This window comes from Geotrypetes seraphini, chromosome 10, assembly GCF_902459505.1.
Source record: "Geotrypetes seraphini chromosome 10, aGeoSer1.1, whole genome shotgun sequence".
NCBI classification, from domain to species: Eukaryota; Metazoa; Chordata; class Amphibia; order Gymnophiona; family Dermophiidae; genus Geotrypetes; species Geotrypetes seraphini.
The window spans coordinates 126,969,824-126,984,609 of NC_047093.1; the positions used below are offsets into that span (position 1 = coordinate 126,969,824).

At 44.6% G+C, this 14,786-nt stretch overlaps 1 protein-coding gene across 2 annotated transcripts in view; it reads left to right on the forward strand.

Moving 5' to 3' along the window:
• Positions 1-14,786, forward strand: part of TRMT1L (tRNA methyltransferase 1 like) — a 97,731-nt gene that overhangs the window by 60,081 nt on the left and 22,864 nt on the right. For both annotated transcript variants that reach the window (XM_033959808.1, XM_033959809.1), the window contains 3 exons: positions 1,113-1,325; positions 8,050-8,240; positions 12,941-13,019. In XM_033959808.1, coding sequence (XP_033815699.1) covers positions 1,113-1,325; positions 8,050-8,240; positions 12,941-13,019 — 483 coding nt within the window. The remainder of the gene's footprint in view (positions 1-1,112; positions 1,326-8,049; positions 8,241-12,940; positions 13,020-14,786) is intronic.

Genomic DNA, 14,786 nt, shown 5'->3' on the forward strand with positions numbered 1-14,786 from the left:
AGAAGTCAGGCTACCCACCTTTTTAACCACAGGTTCCAAGAGGAGAATCAAAGTGTTGAACTTTCTGGATGTATGAAGTCTTCTTCGATACTTGGAAGTAACAAATGACTTTCATCTTTCAGATCATCTTTTTGTCTTAACCAGTGCATTGAGAATAGACTGGCCTACATCTAAGTCAACCATCTCCAGATGGATTCATATGGCTATTTCATTAACATATATTAACTATGGAAACAGCCACCATTTGCCTTGAGAGTCAACTCCACTAGAAATCTGGTGTCTTCATAGGCGGAGACAAGGGCAATTCCTTCTGAAGAGATTTGTAGTGCTTCTACATGGTCTACTCTATACATTTACGAAGTTTTATAGGGTGGATGTGGCAGCAAGAGAGGATACCATGTTTGAGTCCTCGGTGTTAAGGGCAGACTCATCTGTCCCACCCTAGGTTCAGGAGACTGCTTTTGTACGTCACCTCTTGTCAGGACTCGTATGTCCTTTGCACCAGAAGGGAAGATTAGTTGCTTTCTTGATAATCTTCTTTCGGGAAAAAGGACATATGAATCCTGACACCCTTGCCTTGTCAGTCTGGAGTTCAGACAAACAGGTGTGTCCAAAGCTGGAGATTTTCTCCTGTCAGTCAGATATATGCTAAAAGAAAAAAAATGCATAAAGCAGTAAATGAGACTCTTCAAGCTCCATAAGTTTCATGCTGGCTGCATTTTGACGGGTGGTTGCTGTTCATTCCACCTTTGTTGTTTATGTGTTGTTCAACCTTGTTAATTATATCTTACAGAGCAAAACAGAAACATTTAATGGGAAGCTTCCCCATTTCCCCTCCTTATTTCTCTGTTTAGTGTTGTTCAATTGCTTTGGTAAAAACTGAAGAGGGATCTACAGCACTGGAGGAGGTGGAGCTGAAGAATGTAGTTTTCATCCTTCTGCAATCAATTCGCAAGTAGAGAAATATCACCTATTATCAGGACTCATATGTCCTTTTTTCCAGAAAGATTATCGAGGTAAGTAACTAACCTTCTCTTAAAACAGAGACATTGAGCATGTATTTTCTTTTTCAAAGTCTCTCTTCAACTCTGCTATTGTGATTCCTATATTAGACACCTGGACCCCTACGGAACAGCAGTGAACTACTTGGATGCAGCTTTCAGGAACATCCGAAATCTTGGAATACTATCAGTTACCTCTACAGATACCAGTGCCTTATATGCAAAGAACGTGTCTATGACCCAACGGCATTATGGCTGCAATATTGTTAGGACGGAGTACTTCAGGGAAGCTGGAGTTAGAATTGTTGTTGCTGCTTTGGCAAGGTAACTTATTTAGAGTGCTTTAAAACTTAGTTCACCTTAATGTAAAGTATAATCTGGAGTGGACAATTAATTTTGATATCGATTGAGATGTACCTACTACCTTTTCCTAGTACTAAAATGGGAAAATCAAGACAGAGATCAGTGGCTGTGGATTTATCCAGAAGGGATACATAGAACCAGTGGAGACAGCCAAATGGAGTCTCCACTCGTGTTTCTTGTTTCGTGTTGGCTTAGTTGAAAGGTGATGGTATGGTAGAGATTGGGCTGAAAGACATAATTCCACGGTATATGATAAATTCTGTAATAGAATCTTGTCAAAGGAGGAGTGTAAAACACCTCTAAGGAGAAACACATGTATTTTGTAGCATGTCCATCAGAAAAGTCCATTAAATTTGTTGCTTATAAACTTTGTAAAGTAGTCATTTTCTGGTAATTTTTGTGTGCCCAGTTATGATAGCTTTTTTTTTTTTTTTTTGGGGGGGGGGGTGAAGATGTTCCTGATCAGTGTTCAGAAGGGAGGGAAATAAAGAAGAACGGAAGGAGAGAGGATCTGAGTTAGGGAGAGCATAAGAAATCTCAGCAGAAGAAGAGTAACTTTTAGAAGAAGAAAATGGAGATCAGATCTCAAGCAAGAAGGGTAAAGGGATGAAGAAAATTGAGAGCAGAGGAAGAAGTAGGAAAGGGTACTCAGGCTCAGGAGATAGGATGATCCCTTTCCTCGTGACTTGCCTTACACCTGACATCCCCTTGCTCACTCTTCCCCAAATGTTTCTCTATTCCTGTCACTCACATTTCAGTCATTTTGATCTCCTTGTTCCAGGGCTTGACAAACTGCAGATGCCAGGTTGCCATGGCAACTGAAAAATCGAAGGAACCAAGCAGTTGCATGTCAAAGTAAAGCCTCTTCTTCTGATGCCCATTGCTGAATGCAAAATTTAAACCCAGTGGTTCTAATTTTGCATTCAACAGCGGGAGTCAGAAGAGGAGGCTCTTGCCTGACATGCAGCTGCTCTTCTCTCCTTCTGCTTGTCTCTGTGGTGAAGAGGGTAGAGAGCACTGGATTTCTGTGTGTAAATGGAGCTGGGTGCCTGCCTGTTTGCAACTGGGGGGGGAGAGGGGGAGAATGAGAGCTAGATACTTGTGTGCTATGGGGAAGGGAGGTAAATGCATCAGCTTCCTATCCCTCCTATCCCCCTGTGCATCAGCTTTCCCTCCCTCCTATCCACCTGTGAGACACCTCCCCCCATGAGATGTGACATAGGCCCCCCAAAGCAGCAGCAGTGGCCGACGAGATGAAGCAGCACTTGGAATCGGCTGCTTCTGGCCGGCTCCACCAGGGCTTCTCTCTACTGCATCACCAATGATGTGGCAGAGGAAAGGCCCTAGTGGGGCTGGCCTGGAGTAGCCTGTTCTGAGCTGCCGCCACCGCTGCTTCGGATGGCCTACGTTAGATCTTACGGAGGAGGAGGGAAGGAACAGTCGAGAGGTGCCTCACAGGCAGATAGGAGGGAGGGGAAGCTTCAACTTTTGTGCCCCACGCTGGTACTGCGTACGCTGCACACAGGGCCGATCAGGTGTTCCCCCTGCCACACATAGGCCTGCTCAGTCATACCCCTGCCAAAGTCCCTCCCTCCGATGCAATCCTGCACTTGCGAAACAGGAAGTTTCAAGTTACACTAGAAGGAAGGGCTCCGGTAGAGAGACAGGTATGATCAGGCCTGCACAGAATAGATCAGTGGTGAGGAGGCTTGTGCCCCTGATGGTGAATTGGTGAGTTTGGTTTTTCCTGAAAATGAATCGATTCGAATCGTGCAGCTCTACTTCCTATAGAGGTGGTATAGCTATCAAGGATGTTCAGTATAGGAAATTAGAATATGCTTTAAAACTTTTCTTCAGGGTGTCTGCCTTATCCTTTTAAGCATCAGTTTATAGCTCTTATGCAGCTAGAGCTTCCTTTAGTTGGGTACAACAGGCTTCTATTTATTGGCATTACCTTCTGTTGAAACCAGTGTAGCAGATTTGACAGAGTCACTCTATGATTTCAGAGTTTAGATAGCTGGGGAGCTCACTGTCTTTGGACCAAAATACAATTACTTTGCCTGTTCTGGAACTCAGAGTAGTCATCAGGGCTCTGGTGGCCTTTCAATTTATTCTCAAGAGCAATCCAGTACGAATTCTGTTGGACAGTGTAATGGCAGTAGTTTGTCCCCGTGTCATTCTCTAGTTTGGATCTTGCGGCCCTTGAGCCAGAGGGCAACTTGGGCTCAGGGAGATACTCGATATGCTTCATCGCCCCAATGAGAGTCTCTGAAGTTTGGAGACCGAACTCGGATCTCGAAAGTGGTCAATGCGGAACTGAAGGTGCCCTGCTTACGCATGGAGATGGTGCATTCCGTCATTGATTCACTAACGCCGGGGGAGTTTATCACCGTTTTTCCGGCACACAGGAAGTTTTTGTGGTTTCACGTCCTGGAGCAGCACTTTTAGTTTGTGGCTGTTACATTCGAGTTGGCGATGGCGCCCAGGACCTTCACCAAGGTGACGGTGGTAGTGGCAGTGCATCTTTGCTGTTTGGGTGTCCTGATCCACACGTATATGGACGATTTGCTGTTCAGAGCTCCCTTACTGGCCAAGGAGATCCAGACGGTTCAGCAGGTGGTCCACTTACTGCAGAATCTGGACTAGGTGATCAACCTTCAATGGAGTCACTTCAAGCCCACCCAGGATTTGTAGTACCTGGGGAGTCGCTTTCTCACGGGATAGAACAAAGTGTTCTCCCATCTCCCATAATGGGAAGATTCAGACAGTCATCAGAGACTCCTGGCCACTCAGACCCCAATGGCCTAGCAGCATTTCCAGGTCCCGGGACTTGTGGTGGTGACGATCAATGGAGTTCCATAGACCAGAGCCGGACTGCGTCCCTTGTAGCAGGCTCTGTTACCCCCCCCCCCCCCCCCCCCAGCCTTGGGCAGTTGTGGTGCACAGCAGCATGACGTGATTACATCCCTTGATGCTAGCCAGGGGCCTTATGCTCCTGATTCAGATTAGGTGACTCACTCATAGGATGTGAGTCTCTCCGAATAGGGGACAGTTTGTAGGTCTGCTCCAGTATAGGGCCAGTGAACGCCCTCTGGGCGCAAGGGGTCGACTATTCGCCTGGAACTGAGGGCATTTCAGCTGCCTCTTTGGCCTTTCCAGGCCCATCTCTGTCATCGAGCTGTCCGAGTGTCCTCAGACGTTGCCAGGGTGGTGATCGCAAGCAGGGCTGTGGAGTCAGAGTCGGAGTCAGAGGAAATTTCGGTTACCTGGAGTCGGAGTCAGAAGTACAAAAAACTGAGGAGTTGGAACATTTATCTACCGACTCCATTTTTGAACTTGGCATACCAATCACGAGCGATTCTTTCAGCTATAGCACTCACTATATACACAGCACAAATGTTGCGAGCAGCTTCTGCGGCCTTAGAACCTTGATTAAAAGCAAAAAGAAGGTGGTGTCGAAAATGCTCATTTCTCTCAACTTGACATTCCATTTTAACGATCTGAAAATTAACCAGTGCTGTGGAGTCGGAGTTGGAGTCGGAGGAAATTTCGGGTACCTGGAGTCGGAATCGGAGTCTGAAGTACAAAAAACTGAGGAGTCGGAGTCGGAACATTTATCTACCGACTCCACAGCCCTGGTTGCAAGGAGTCCCAGTTGCTGTTTCGCCGGACGGAAAGACTCCAGGTTGCACTGTCTACAGCACACATGGCAGGAGTGGGCAGGGTTCGAGTAGTCTTTCTCAGTTGTCAGATAATAGACCCCGGACAGTGTCTCTCTCTAGGAGAATGTTAGAGTGCATAGTGCACCTCTTGGAGACTGTGGTGAGGCCGGCAACAATGGCTTGGATGATCTAGCGCAGTCCTGGCCGCAAGAGGGTTTTCTTTACGCCATCCCTCCATGGCCCATGTTAGGGTGTCTGGTGTGTCGCATATCAGAGCGCTCGAGAACCGTAATGTTGGTGGTTCCCGATTGGCTGAGATGACCATGGTATGCCAACCTGGTGCAGCCTGGGGGGGGCGCTGAGTTTCCCCTGTTACCCTCGGCCCCTCTCTTGGGCTGATTGCTTTGCAGGACCCGGGCATCTTTGGTCTTGCATCTGGCTTTTGAGAGCGCAGCCTTGTCGGCCTAGGGCTGTTCTGTTGCAGTGATAACTGTGCTGATTCACAGCTTGTGGATGGCCAGGGTGGCAACCTATGCAGAAGTTTGATGGTTCTACCAGGTATGGTTCACAAGCCGTCAGGAGGATTATTATTCTCCCTCAGTTCTTTGGGTGCCTTGCATTGGCTTTCCTAAAGGTTCAGATTGCAGGTATCATCTGTCTGGTCCCTATTGCCTTGAGAAGATCTTTGGCAGTTCTCTGGACATGGTCCATTTTCTACAGGATGCGGTTCGTCTAAGGCCTCCTTTGCTCCTCCCTTGTCTGATGTGCAGTCTGCATCTGGTCTCTGCTCTCTGGCTTGCCTGCCTTGTGAGCCTCTGGAGCAGGCGTCCATGATGGATCTCTCTCTCAAGACAGTATTCCTTTTGACTGTCATGTCAGCTTGGGCAGTTCACCTTCCAGTGTTTGTTCCTTACGGTTCAGGCTCAGGATTGAGTTCTGCGGTCCCTGGATGAGCACAGACTTTTGCAGCAGGCTTTGGAGATAACCAACGAATTTCAAGTCTCAACTGCAAGGGCTAGCCTACCTTTGGGTGCTACCATTTCGAGATGGATTTCTGTAGTTTATGTAGCAGCAGGATAGAAGCCCCCCTCCCCCCTTCGAGGTGCGGGCTCATTCAACTAGGGGAATTTCCTCCTCCCGGGCCATGCCATTTGCTGTGCCTCCGTATGAGATTTTCAGGACTACTACATGTCCTCTCTGCACACCCTCTCTAGGTTTTACAGAGTTGGTGTGGTGGCCAAGTGGGATGCTGCTTTCGGTGCTTCGGTGTTGGCAGCGAGCTCATTAATCCCACCCTGAATTTTCGGGACTGCTCTGTTATGTCCCACTGGTTCCGGAATAAAGTAGGATTGTACAAGAACAAAAGATTAGGTTCTTACCTGTGCTAATCATCTTTCTTAAAATCCACACTTTATTCGGGGAACCCACCCTATATATGTCTGATTCGCTGTTCACCTGCCTGGAAATGCTGGTAAGCTGGATTTATGTTTTGGGGACCAGCCTTTTTAAAAGTACCATCTGACTAGATGTAGTGCTATATTGGGGGCGGGAGTCCCTGGGTTAGCGCCTCCTTCTGACAGTGCAGGCTGTTTCTCCCTATAGCACTGTTTTGTAGTTCAGGTTCTAATATGTGATAAGCAAAACAGCAATAGTTAAAACAGGTTATGTTACAATGAGCAGAATTAATTATTTGACGGGGAGTTCCCCATTTCCCGCTCTCTCTTGTTTATTATTTCTGTAGATGTTCCTAGCTACTTGAAGACTGATTGGATTCTACTGGGCATGCTCCACGATATGCTAGCAGAGGGAAGGGTTTATGGCTTCAATCATCTGAAGCTTTCTACAGTGCCTGGCGGTAAGAGATACATAAAACCCACTGGTCCTGGAATAAAATGTGGATTTACAAGAAAGAAAATTATCAGAGGTAAGAACCTAATCTTTCGTTCTTGAACCACAACATCTGAAGACCTTTTTGGATATGAAGATCTCTGGAGTTAATGAACCATCTAAAGATTGATAAGATTGTTTAGCTTTAATCTTTCAGTTTATAGCCTTTTCCTTGGAATATTTAAATGTTTCCTAAATTGTCCTAAAAATTAATTTTTCCCTTATTATAGTGGGCTAAGGAAGAGATAAAGATTATTTCTTGTTTTTTTGCAACAAGCTTTTTGTTTTTCTTCAGATGCTATAAATTTGTGTTACTTAATCAAGTTTAATGTTTGTATATAATGTTTAAAACTGTAAATAAAAAAAATATGTAATGCGATTAATGGCTCCAGTCATGACTTTCCTCTCCCTACAGACTTCTCACCTGCTTGTTCACTCACCGACCCACTGTCTTCTTGACTATTCATCATCCCCTGTCTTTCTCCTTGTCCCCCCCCCCCAATTGCCATCTTATATTGCCCCTATTTCCCTTTCTTCTCCTCTCTCATTCGGTCACTGAATGACCTCTGCTGGGTCTGCATGTTGGTCACATTAATAGCAAACAGAAGGCAGGTGTGGGACATTGCGCTGTGCTTGCTACTACTGGCTCCATCAGATATGATGAAACTTCCTGTTTGTGGAATTGGCAAAGCCAGCTGCAGCACACACAGGGCAGTGCATCTTGCTAGGGAGACAGGACAGTGTTAGAAGGGATGGGGTGGAGAGACAGGGTGTTGGTGGTGTGAGGAGAGAGAAATTGTGGGAGGAAGAGAGATAGGAAGTGTTGGATAGTGGGGGAGGACAGAGAGAAAAGGATGACACTAATGGGGAGAAGAGAGAGACTTAAGAGGAGAGGACCCTGATGGCTTGGGGAGAAGAGGGGCGATGCTGCATGGCAGGGGGAAAGTTTACTTCTCATGTGGTCAGGACTACTGTAGCAATATCCTGGAAAATAAAACAGCCTATTGTCCAGTTTTTTTAGAAATTGAAATTTTGGGATTAAAAATTTTAATCACACATAATCGAGTGACTAGGCTTTTGTGGGATTAATTAGAGAAAGATTAGCTTTTAGCATTGAATTTTATCTTGTTTTGTAGAGCTGCAGCTCGGAGTAACAAAGGCATTGAGGTTTTGCTGTCTGTTGCACTGGACCATTTCGTGTTGGTGGTAGTAAGGATATTAAGAGGTCCAAGTCAGGCAGATGAATGTGTAACGAAAATTCGCCACCTCTTCCATTGCCTGTGGTGCGAGGAACGAATCTTTCAGAAAGAGGGAAACCTGCTGGAAGGTGAATGGATTCCTTTTATACTTTTGAACACCTAGCTTCAATTACTTACAGCAAGTCAAGCAGCAAGGTTAAGATGTGTATAACTGCAAACTTCCTTAGAAAGAGTACCTGAATCTTTGCAACAATGAGCATTCTGCCATTAACACACATTGAGCTCCTTTTACAAAGCCACAGTAGAAATTACTAGTGCGGCAAATGCGACGAATCCTCTAGGAATTGAATGGGCTTCGTTGCATTTGCCAAGCGGGAATCGCTACTACAGGTTTGTTAAAGGAGCCCACTATTAGTGAAGAAGTCCCACAATATAAATTGGTATATAACACATATTAGCGTTAGCACATGATAGTGATTTCTAGTAAATCTATACCATAACATTCTTCTTCCTCTTTTTTTTTTTTAATAACATTTTGTGGAGTTCTTCAAGGTTTATTAGAATTTGTTATCCCACATATCGAATACACTTCTAAGCAGCTTACATTCTCAAGTTTTATAATCATTTTTGATTTATCGAACAGTGTAAAATGAGTTGTGATGTTTTAAGGGTGGGATGAATTTTTCTCAAATTTTCCGTAAAAGATTTGATTGTTTCCATCAGAATTAATTAACAGGAAGCGGTAAGGAAGTAATAGTGATTCTTGAAAATTATTTAACTATATTGCTGGTGCATTTGCATGGACTTAGGAATGTGAGTGTTTATTTCTTAGAATGAGTTTCATTTTCCTGGTGATTTTTTTCATCCAGGATTTGGAAGGGAAAGATTAAATTCTCTACAGATATGTCACTGGAGTTTGTGTCAACTTATTGTGGTAGTTTTTTTTAAATCTTCATGATGATACCATCCTATAATGTATCTCCAAATTTTGCTCAGTATTATCACACAGGCCACACATAAAACCAAACACACACAGAGGGGTCACAGATTCAAAAACACTTATATCCACCCATTTGCATGCCCAAAAAGACTGTAAAGCATTCAATGAGCCAATTTCCACATCCTTTCTCCACTTGTTTAATTCATAGATATCCATATGCATTGCTTTCCTTTCTCTATGAATTGAGGTTGCTTGTTAGTGAATAATGTAGGGGCACTTTTACTAAAGTTTAGCACATACTAATTATATTACATTGCATTACATTGTACTTATAGATCGCGTAGCCATTAGTTCAGCGCGGTTTACAAAAGATTACTCACAATGGGAGAAATAAAATAAGTTAAGTAGTCAGATATTTTGTAAAAAGATAGGTCTTCAGTTGTGTTCTAAACTGTTTGTAAGAATAAGCTGTAAGCAGGAATGCTTGAAATTCTTTATCATGAAGAGCTGCTTGGGACGCTAATGTGTGGTTTAGAAATTTCTTACTTTTGCAGCCCTGAACAGAAGGAGAGTTAAACAAGGGATGAGTTTTTCTACTATGTCTATAAGAAGCTAAAGAAAATCTGTTAACCAAGTAAAGAAGAGCTGGACCATAAAGATCCTTGTAACAGAAACACCCCAGCTTAAACAAAACCCGAGCCTCCCTAGGCAGCCAATGTAGCTCACAATAAAAGGGGGTGATATGATCATATTTCTTCAAGCCGTAAATCATTCTAATCGCTGTGTTTTGTATTAATACAAATCTAGCTAGTTCTTTCTTGGAATTGTCAAATAAATAATATTACAATAGTCGAGAAGACTCAGTAATAGCAATTGAACCAATAATCTATAAGCTCTAATGGTTCGTAGCTTCCATAAAGTAAAATAGCTCTTACATACCCCTGCATCTATCTGGGACTTCAGAGTAAGGTGCTGATCTAAGATGACTCCCAGTATCTTAATCATTGGATGGATTGTATAAGAAATTGAATTTATACTAATGGAGGATTCAAACGAAACTTTACTAAAAGATGCCACGAAAAACTTAGTTTTGTCTGAATTGAGCTTAAGCTAATGGACAGTAATATGCATTAAGTGCCACTTGGCTCAGAGGTGTAAAATAGTATGTGCAGCATTTAGCACATGCTAGTGTTTAATACGTGCTAAATTTTTGTAAAAGGGCCTCTTAGGGCTAGATTCACTAAACTTACCGATCCTGTAAGGATGATCACAAAAAAATGGGGGAAAAAAGCCTCTCCCCCACAAAGCGCTCCCTCCCTTCTCCTTCTCCTAACCCCAAAAAATGGCAGGAGGGATGCCAACTCCCTCCTGCCATTGGCGCTCCACCCACCGCAATTAAAAATATGGCAGGACGGATACCGTCTCCCTCCTGCCATTGACGCACTGCAATTAAAAATATGGCAGGAGGGATGCCAACTCCCTCCTGCCATCAGCGCACCGCGATTAAAAATACGGCAGGAGGGATGCCAAATTTTTTTTTCCACCTGACGCCCCAGCCCTCTCCCTCCCTCTAAAGTTGCGAGCAAGAGGGTGCTCAGTCCCTCCAGCCTCCTCCAAACAACTGCGGGCCATAGGCCCCACCCTGGTGCATTATGTGATGCATGGAGAGGGGCCTAAGGCCCTGATTAGCTCAGGCACCTCGGGCTCCTTCCTTGGGAGGGGACTTCCTTAGGCTCAGCCCTAAGGAAGTCCATGATTGGCTCAGGCACCTCCCAAGGGAGGAGTTCAAGGCACCTGAGCCAGTCAGGGCCTTAGGCCCCTCCCCATACATCACATGATGCACCGGGGTGGTGCCTTATGCCCACAGTTCGGAGGAGCAGGAGGGACTCTGCACCCCTCTTGCTCCCAATTTTAGAGGGAGGGGGAGGGCCGGGGTGTCCTGTGGCAGAAGGGATTTGGCATCCCTCCTGCCATATTTTTTGATCGCAGTGTGCCGATGGCAGGAGGGAGTTGGCATCCTTCCTGCCCTTTATTTAAAGTGGTGGGGGAGGAAGGGAGCCCTGACAGAAGTGACAGCTTGTCCTGTCACTACTGTCAGCTCTACCCCAACTCAGTCGCTCACTGAGTAATTGAGATGGGAGTTTGCATGCAAATGATTTGCACGGAAGTGAATCAATCGCTGTTTTAAAATCGGCCAAGAATCGACCAACACCGATTGAATCTGGGCTTTAGTAATTAAGGGCCTGATTCTGTATAGAATGCCAGTCTTGGCAGTCACCTAAGAAGCAGTTGAAAATCATGTGCAGCAGAATCACGTTTATCTTAGAGAACAGACACCTTACCCCCGATTCTCTAACCAGCGCCCTTGTCAACCGGCGCTGGTTAGAGAATCATGCCTCCCTGATGGCAAAGATAGGTGGCTCAGCACCCTGTCTTTGCCAAGGGATCCCTTGCCATCAGCTGATTGCAGCACGGGAACCCTGAAACTGTTACTTTGGGAATCCTGCTGGCTCAGCTGATCAGGGGGAAAATACTCCTGCTGTGATCAGCTGAGCTAGCTGCAGCAGAGGAACCCCTGACACCATTGGCAGGAGAGATGCCCACTCCCTCCTGCCTGATACCCCCACCTCCCACATCCATGATCAGTAGGAAGTATGCCCAATCCCTCCTGCCACCAGGCCTCCTTAATCCCCCAACACCCTCCAACTCTATCCTCCATCCCCCACCCGCACCCCAGTACCTTTAGAAGAAGACTTGGCAAGAGGTATGCCCAGTCCCTCTTGTTAGCAGGCCTGCCTCTTCAAAATGGCAGACCTTCACCTTCCTGATGCATCCTGGGATGCACCAGTGAGGAACCTAATGCCTCTCCCATAGGAAGGACCTTAGGCAGGTGCCTATCAGGGCTTAGGCCTCCTTCCTGGTATATTCTGAGATGCACTGGGAGTAGCCTAAGACTTCAATTGGTCCTGATACCAAAGGCCATGAACAAGAGGGATGCCCTTTGGGAGGAGCCTTAGGCATCTGGGTCAGTAAAGGCCTTAGGACCCTCCCCAGTGCATCCCAGGATGCACCTGGAAGGGGAAAGCCCACCATTTTGAAGAGGTGGGCCTGCCGGTAGGAGAAACTGGGCATCCCTTTTGCTGGTCTTCTAAAGGTACCCAGGGTGTCAGGGGATTGAGGGGGCCCAGCTGCATGAGGGAGTGAGTATTCCTCCTGCTGATCACGGATGTGAAGGGGGTAGGGATGTTAGGCAGGAGGAAATGGGCATCTCTCCTGCCGATTGTGGTTGTTTGGGAGGGGGGGGTGGATTCCTCTGCCATAGCCGACTCAGCTCATCGCGGCAGTGGTATTTTCCCCCTGATCAACTGAACCGTTAGGACTCTGATCAGGGGTTACTGTGCCATGATCAGCTCAGCCAGCCGCATCTACTTTTCCGAATGAAATGTAGGCCATCATTTTGCATGCATTTTTAGTTATCTGTAGGCAAAAAATAAGAGCATAAAAGTTAGGCTGAGTCAGATCAAAATCAATTAAGCCCCTGTCCTTATAGTAACCAAACTAGGTTACAAGTACCTGGCAAATCCAAAGAGTAGATTTATTTCTCATAGCGTATATGTAGGGGATGAGCAGTGGCTCCCTCAAATCTACCTGACAAATATGGACTTTCATCCAGGAACATGATGAAACCTCTTTTGAACCCCGCTTGGATCGCATCCTTCAGCTTCAGATTCTGCATGTGCTTTCTGCAACTCTACAGTTTTCATTGTGTCATTTGATTTGTTTTAATGTGTGCTATTTTATGTTATTTTATGCTAAAACAAAACAAAAATGCATATCCTTAGTACCTTTTAAATTCAAGAAAGAAAATGTTTGAATTTTGTATTCTAGCAAATCCATACAAACAGCTACCTTGTACCTGCAATAAAAATATGACTGTGAAGACGGCAGTAGAGCTTGGACCTATGTGGTATGTAATTATCACTTTGTTGTTGTTTTCTTTGGTTGAATGTTTCAGTAGAACTAGGGAATTCTTTTCTGATATCACCTCTGTCCAGAGCAGTCTAGCAAACTTTGCCAAGCCGCAGCACACTAAACATGGTGGCTGTGTCTCGAGGCATTCAGAAGTGCCCCAACCTGTTTGGATCAAATGAGATGAACAGTTGGGGAGATGTTCTGTGAGGCTTTGTCCGGTCGATGTAATAGGCCAAAGCATGCTTACAGTCCAGAGTGTGCAAAGCGGTTTCTCCAGCATGAGAATGAGGCTTAGGAAAAAAAACACTGGCAGAACAATCGACTGATTGAGATGAAACTCCGTGACAACTTTCGGTAGAAACTTAGGGTGCATGTGCAGAACCACTTTATCATGGTGAAAAACTGTGAAGGGTGGATCTGCCACTAAGGCTTGTAACTTACCCTCCTGACAGAGGTGAGAGCAATAAGGAAGACCACTTTCCAGGTGAGAAACTTGAGATGAGCTGTAGTGGCTTCATCAAACTGGAAAGAACCACATTCAGGTCCCAGACGACAGGCGGAGACTTGAGAGGTGGTTTCACACTGAAAAGTCCTTTCATGAATCTGGAGACCAAAGGATGAGCAGTAAAAGGTTTTCCTCCAACTGGCATGTGACAAGCTGTAATAGCACTGAGATGGACTCTGATAGATATAGACTTGAGGCCAGAGTCAGATAGATAAAGAAGATAATCCAATTCATTTCTACTGCCAAGGAAGTGGGATCATGATGATGAAGAAGACACCAGGAAGAAAACCTAGTTCACTTTTGTTGATAATATCAAGTTTCAAGTTTATTAGATGACTTGATAAATCGCTTAATCAAATATTCTAAGCGATGTACACTTTAAATTTAACAATTAGTAAATATTAAAAACAAAAACAAACAATACAGTACATACAATTATTAAATAATGGGTAAGAACTCATGATTATTAACATTGATAAACGGGAAAGAAGGGATGAACTATAATTCATAAAGTAAAGAAGAAACATTGATGGGAAACACAAAAGGAATAATTAACACAGGTTTCATATTGAAAACATAATACTAGAACTAAAATTATAATATAAAAGCATCTTTAAAAAGGAAGGTTTTAAGTTCAGTTTTAAATTTTCCAAGTTCTTTTTCCTCTCGTAAGAAAATAGGAAGAGCGTTCCATGTCTGTGGTGCAGTACAAGAAAAAATAAATTGTCTCCTTGTATTGATAATTTTTAACGAAGGGACAGATAACAGATTTTGTTCACTTGAACGTAATATTCTTTTCGTAGAATAGGGAACAAGAAATCGATATAAAAATGCTGGGGTCTTGTTGATCAGAGTCTTGAAGATAATTAAACATAATTTATAAGTAATTCTGTAATTGACAGGGAGCCAATGAGCCTCTTTGAGGAGTGGTGTTACATGATCATATTTTTTTGCATTGGTTATTAATTTTATGGCTGTATATTGCTGAGTGGCTGGTTTCCTGGAGGCATCAATAATATGTTGAACAGGCTGAGAGAGACGTAAATGAGAAGAATTCAGCCCAAGAGAAACCAAGCTGTCAGGTGTAATGATTGCAGGTTGAGATGTAGAAGTGATTCCTGCCGCTGAGTAAGCAGAGTAGGAAAAACTGGAAGAAGTAATGGTTCCCTGGAGCTGAGTTGAAGTAGAAGGGAGAACCAATGCTGCCTGGGCCACCGTGGAGCAATGAGGATCATGGTGGCTGCCTGTCGTTTGAGT